Genomic DNA, 6292 nt, shown 5'->3' on the forward strand with positions numbered 1-6292 from the left:
AGACCAGCCTGGCCAACATGGTGAAACCCTGTCTCAAAAAGAAAAAAAGAATGAGAAGCAATTAAGTGGGTGGTCTTAAGTTTACTGGAACTTGAGGCTCAACAGAGGGAAGCTTGTTATACTATTCTGGTTATCACTTTTTGAGATGCTTAACATTTTCCATTACAATTTTTTTAATCTACTAAGTTAGACTATTATTGGGAAAAATATCAAGTCATATAACTATATCCTAATATTTCCACAAATGTATCTGCTACAACCATTTATGATATAAGACTGACAGAATGAACCAGAGTATCATTGTCTACCAATCAAAGCTTTACAAAGAATTAATTCAAGAAACACTGGCCGGTCACGGTGGCTCACACCTGTAATCCCAGTGCTTTGGGAGGCCAAGGAGGGCAGACCACACTCTCAGGAGACTGAGACCATCCTGGCCTACGTGGTAAAATCCTGTCTCTGCTAAAATAGAAAAAAATCAGTCGGGCATGGTGGTGCATGCCTGTAGTGCCAGCTACTCGGGAGGCTGAGGCAGGGGAATCACTTGAACCCGGGAGGCGGAGGTTGCAGTGAGCCGAGATCACACTATTGCACTCCAGCCTGGTGACAGACCAAGACTCCATCTCAAAAAAAAAAAAAAAAAAACTTCCACTACTACATTGAATAGGAGTGGTGAGAGAGAACATCCTTGTCTAGTGCCAGATTTCAACGGGAATGCTTCCAGTTTTTGCCCATTCAGTATGATATTTTTGTGCAGAAAGCAGAAACTGGACCCTTCCTGACACCTTACACTAAAATTAACTCCAGATGGATTAAAGACTTAAACATAACACCTAACACCATAAAAAACCCTAGAAGAAAATCTAGGCAAAACCATTCAGGACATAGGCGTAGGCAAGGACTTCATGACCAAAACACCAAAAGCATTGGCAACAAAAGCTAAAATAGACAAATGGGACCTAATCAAACTCCACAGCTTCTGCACAGCAAAAGAAGCAGTCATTAGAGTGAATCGGCAACCAACAGAATGGGAAAAAATTTTTGCAATTTACCCATCTGACGAAGGGCTGATACCCAGAATTTACAAAGAACTAAAACAGATTTACAAGAAAAAAATAAACAAGCCCATTCAAAAGTGGGCAAAGGATATGAATGGATACTTTACAAAAGAAGACATACATGAGGTCAACAAACATGAAAAAATGCTCATCATCACTGGTCATCAGAGAAATGCAAATCAAAACTACACTGAGATACCATCTCAAGCCAGTTAGAATGGCAATCATTAAAAAATCTGGAGACAACAGATGCTGGAGAGGATATGGAGAAATAGGAACCCTTTTACGCTGTTGGTAGGAGCATAAATTAGTTCAACCACTGTGGAAGACAGTGTGGCGATTCCTCAAGGACCTAGAAATAGAAATTCCATTTGACCCAGCAATCCCAATACTAGGTATATATCCAAAGGATTATAAATCATTCTACTATAAGGACACGTGCACACGAATGTTCATTGCAGCACTGTTTACAATAGCAAAGACCTGGAACCAACCCAAATACCCATCGATGATAGACTGGACAGGGAAAATGTGGCACATATACACCATGGAATATTATGCAGCCATCAAAAACGATGAGTTCGTGTCCTCTGTAGGGACATGGATGAACCTGGAAACCATCATTCACAGCAAACTGACACAAGAGCAGAAAATCAAACACTGCATGTTCTCACTCACAGACAGGTGTTGAACAATGAGAACACATGGACACAGGGAGAGGAGCACTACACACTGGGGTCTGCTGGGGAGAAATAGGGGAGGGACAGTTGGGGGTGGGGAGTTGGGGAGAGCTAGCATGGGCAAAAATGCCAGATACAGGTGATGGAGAGGAAGGCAGCAAATCACACTGCCATGTGTGTAACTATGCAACAACCTTGCGTGTTCTTCACATGTACCCCAAAACCTAAACTGCAATAAAATTAAAAAATAAATGAATAAAAAAGAAAGAAACCCTGCTAGCTTAAGAGAAGCTTTTGTAACTGCTACACATTTTAAAGCAAAATACCTTTGCCATATTCGTATTTTCCACTTTTTTTAATTATAAAAATTCTGGTGAAGATACTACAAATCAAACATAAACCAAATGAATTATTAAAAGAAGTTGGCTGGACACGGTGGCTCACGCCCATAATCCCAGCACTCTGAGAGGTCGACGAGGGTGGATCACGAGGTCAGGAGTTGGAGACCAACCTGGCCAACATGGTGAAACCCTGTCTCTAGTAAAATACAAAATGTAGCTGGGCGTGATGGTGCACACCTGTAATCCCAGCTACTCGGGAGCCTAAGGTAGGAGAATCATTTGAATCCAGGAGCCGGAGGTTGCAGTGAGCAGAGACTGTGCTGCTCAGTGCTTTAGCCTAGGCAACAGAGCAAGACTCCATCTCACACGCACACAAAAAAGTTAATGTTAGTCCTAAAACCACTTGGCTTTGTGATTTCAGATACTGAAGGGTAAATTTTCATGCAATGACAACGTTAACAACACATGCTGGCATCCTTACCAACAGTAGTTACTATCAGCAACACATGGCATACAACCCCCACCGAGACTAAAGAAATCAGGGGCTAATTCTATTTTTATTTCTTCCTGTTATCCACAAGCAGGTGGCAACATAACACCAGTTTCACTAAAGCAGACGAAGTTACCCCTCAAAATAGATGACCACTGCAATAAACCCCCAACTCGTGCAAAGGAAAAATTAATTTGCTTTTACCCCAGCTAAAGATATTTTATGTAAAAGCAACTGCAATCTATTATTTCAAAGTGTGCATTTCTTGAAGTTGACCAATAACAAACATTCACTAAGCCCAGCGCAGTGCTACATGCTATCTCATTTCATTCTCAATGCAACCTTATTTGACAGAGTAAAAAACAGGCTTAGAAAGGTTAGGTTCCTTGGACATAAATTCCAACTAACTATATGTGTTGGAGACAGTATGCGAACCTGCATCAGCCTGACATCAAAGCCTATAACTACCTCACTATATTGCCTCCCATAAAATCAAACCAGTCTATGATCAATGATGTATATTATAGACATAAAAATGCTCATATAACCTAACTTAAATTTAGAGTAAGCACCAACTCTTAAACAAGACTTAAAGGAGTGATAATCTTTTTAATAAACTTCTAATTCCATAAGATATACTCTATAAACAAAAGACTAAGTGATCTTCACTTCTATAGTACTGCATTTCCCATATTTCCCATGATCCACTTTATAATGAAAATTCCTTTAATCGATAAGTCAATTTTAGTTTCAAATGGATTTTTCCTATATTGAATGAGATGATCCAAGTTTTGCTAAATTTATTGGCAGTGAGTTTCCTATGGAGCTTGAAAGAAATAAATTGTCATTTAATTATCTACGAAATTAAATAACAGTAAATTAAAGTACTGCTATCAAATGTTAAAGCTAACAATCCACCACAGAGGAAAATGCTGACCATTATAGAACCAAACGTCGTCAGAGGAAACACCGATCGGGCCTCAACACTTTCAAATAGTCAATGAGAACTTACAATACCAGTTAGCTATCTAAGTCCATTTTCTGATATCTGGTTTTAGTAACAGGGGTAAAAGCCATTAATTTTGAAAGTCATTCTTTAGCATGCATGCATCCATCTCCTTCCTCTCACATAGAGGAAGTCCACATGGACCACTAACTTCATATCTGGCATTTTTCTCCCGGCTCTACTCCTTCCATATTTTGATTCTACACAATCTGAGTAACATACAACATTCAGAGAATTTCCATAATAAGGGCCTGGCAAGTTATTTTGCAATGTACCCCGGCACCGCAAATATAAGTGGTTGAAATGTTTTGCTGCTCTAACACCATTTTTATAAGAAGCAGTTGTCAACACAGCACTAATTGCTACTCAACTCACCTAAACCTCACCCAAACAATGAGAAAATGAATTAAGTAACAAAATTGCCTACATGAAAGCTCCCTTTAGGTGTTTAAAACAGGGAGGGTGGAATTAGATGTCAAAAGTCCCAGAAAAATATAACACTTGTTACTTTTCTCCGACATACCTAGTCAGTGGACTAAGCTGGGTTTTCTGTATCGGAAATGACCCTGGTCTGAACTCAACGCTGAGCAAGTGAAATGCTGGTGAATTATCGATCTGTCGTGGGAATCGGTCTCCCTTCCTCCTTCCGCTGCAGCTACTTCTACTTCCCAGCAGGAACTGAGCGTCAAAATTCTTTAACCCCAGGACTAAGCACTTCAGCCACCTCTCCGGGACATCCATTCAGCCCCCACCCCCATTTCACCTGCAATGCTGACACAGGCAAGCACTTCTTTTAATAATCTCTCCCTGACAGAGCGACGACCTACAGTATTAACTGCTGTGAACGTCATCCCAAATGCGCTCTCAATTGAATGAGGCTTTCCAAACTGAGGTGCAAATTGCTGCAGAAGGCCCCATCCATTCTTCTTCGAGAGATCAAAGCCCCAGTAAGCGCCGCATTCCGAATACATACACACACACACACACACACACACACACACACGCACACACCCCTTTTCCCAGGAAACTACATTTAGTGAAAATGCTGCCCCACACAGACACACTTGCATGATCGTCATTCCCACCATTTCAGGCCCGGCTGCCCTGGAAGAGTCTGGGAAAGAGGAAAAGAGAGGAAGCGGGGGCTACAGGTTACGTTCCCGTTTTGTCCCCCCAAAGTTTCAAGTACCCATTACGCCCTGGCAGCCAAGGATTCCAGAAAGGTCCAGAGAAGAAAGGAAAGGCGCGGGGAGCGGGCTGGGGGATTCTGCAGGCACAGGCCCCAGCGGAGCCCGATTCCGGGGACGGGATTTCCCTCCCTTTCCCGGGCCCCGCCCGTTCGGACCCGCGGGATTCCACCCCCGCCGCGGCCCGGAACAATGCAGCCGCCCCGACCCCCGCCCCAGCCGCCAGTCCCCGGAGCCCGCCACTCACCACCCAGGTCAGCGCCCCGTTGCCGCCGCCCACGCCGGCTCCCGCGCCGCAGCCACCCGACTTGGCCATGGCGAGCGCCTCCAGCTCCCAGGCCCCGAGGCCGCGGCCGCCGCTCCCGCCTCCCCGCGGGCCGCCGGGCCCAGCCGCTCCGCACCCGCCGCTCCGCTCGCCGCGCTCCTAGCTGCGCCGACCCCCGCGCCCCATCGCGAAGACCCGGAGCGGACGTCCGGCCGAGCCCGCCGAGGAGGCCGCGCCGCCGGCTGCCCTCAAACTCGAGGCGCGGCGTCCGCGTCGCCCGGGCCTAGCGCGGCGGCGGAGCGGAAAGCAGGGGGTGACCCGCAGCGGCCGAGCGGCGGCGCTGCCTTCTCGTCCGCCCGCGGGCGCCGCTTCGAGCCGGGCTGAAGCCCGGGGGTGCGAGCCGCGAGGTCGGCCGGGGAGCCCTGGGCGCTCGGACGTGGCGGGGACGCAGAGGTGCCTTGTCCTTCTCACGCTCCGCGAAGGCCAGCAGCTCGAGTCGCCCGAGTCGCCGCCCCGGTCGCCGCCGCTGCTTCCAAGGCCGCCTTCGTCAGCCGCGCTGCAGCCCCGGTCTCCTCACACACACACACCGAGAGGGACAATAAACAGAGCCGCCGCCGCCGCCACGGTCACCTCCCTCTTGTCCGGCATAACACCGCACACACACACATTTGCACACCGGGGAGAGAGGGAGGGTGCGGCGGCCGCCCCCGCTGTCAGTCAGCGCCGTGCCGTCCAATCGGAGCCTTGTCGCCACAGCCTCTCGGCCAATCCCAAAAATCCAAGCCCCCTGGAGGGGCGGGACCCGAGGGGGAAACGTCATTGCGGGTAGCAACCGAAAGGAAGACTTGGGGGTTTTTGTTTGTGTGTGTCTCTGTGGGTTTTCCATTTGAAGGGAGAGCAGGGGCTGCTGTCAAGGGTCAATTGAGGGCGGCAAAGGGAAAGGGTCGAATTGGCCTCGGGTCGATTGTAATCCTCCAAGCGTGCTGTTTACTCTGAGACCTACCGGGGGAGCCGGAGCGTTTCTTTGCTTGGGGCCTCTAAGGATTCGGGTGGGGATGGGGGTGGCAGGAAGAAGCCGGGGGCTGTCCCAAAGGGAAATTATTTTTAAAGAGCGGTTGCAAACCGCAGGCAAGACGTTGCAGACCACTGGTGCAAGGGGGCCCCGTGATCCGGCCTCCCCAAGGGCCTAAGTGGACGCTGCTGTCGAAAAAAATCATCTCAGACCTTCTCCTCCATCTCCTTCCTCCTTCTCCTCCCCTCACCCC

At 47.9% G+C, this 6292-nt stretch overlaps 1 protein-coding gene across 2 annotated transcripts in view; it reads right to left on the reverse strand.

The window, feature by feature from the left end:
• TOP2B (DNA topoisomerase II beta) overlaps positions 1–5723 on the reverse strand; it is a 72554-nt gene extending 66831 nt beyond the window's left edge. For both annotated transcript variants that reach the window (XM_039480130.2, XM_039480129.2), the window contains exon 1: positions 5010–5723. In XM_039480130.2, coding sequence (XP_039336064.2) covers positions 5010–5078 — 69 coding nt within the window. In that variant the 5' untranslated portion in view covers positions 5079–5723. The remainder of the gene's footprint in view (positions 1–5009) is intronic.
• Positions 5724–6292: the final 569 nt, after the last annotated feature.

Source organism: Saimiri boliviensis, chromosome 9, assembly GCF_048565385.1.
Source record: "Saimiri boliviensis isolate mSaiBol1 chromosome 9, mSaiBol1.pri, whole genome shotgun sequence".
NCBI classification, from domain to species: Eukaryota; Metazoa; Chordata; class Mammalia; order Primates; family Cebidae; genus Saimiri; species Saimiri boliviensis.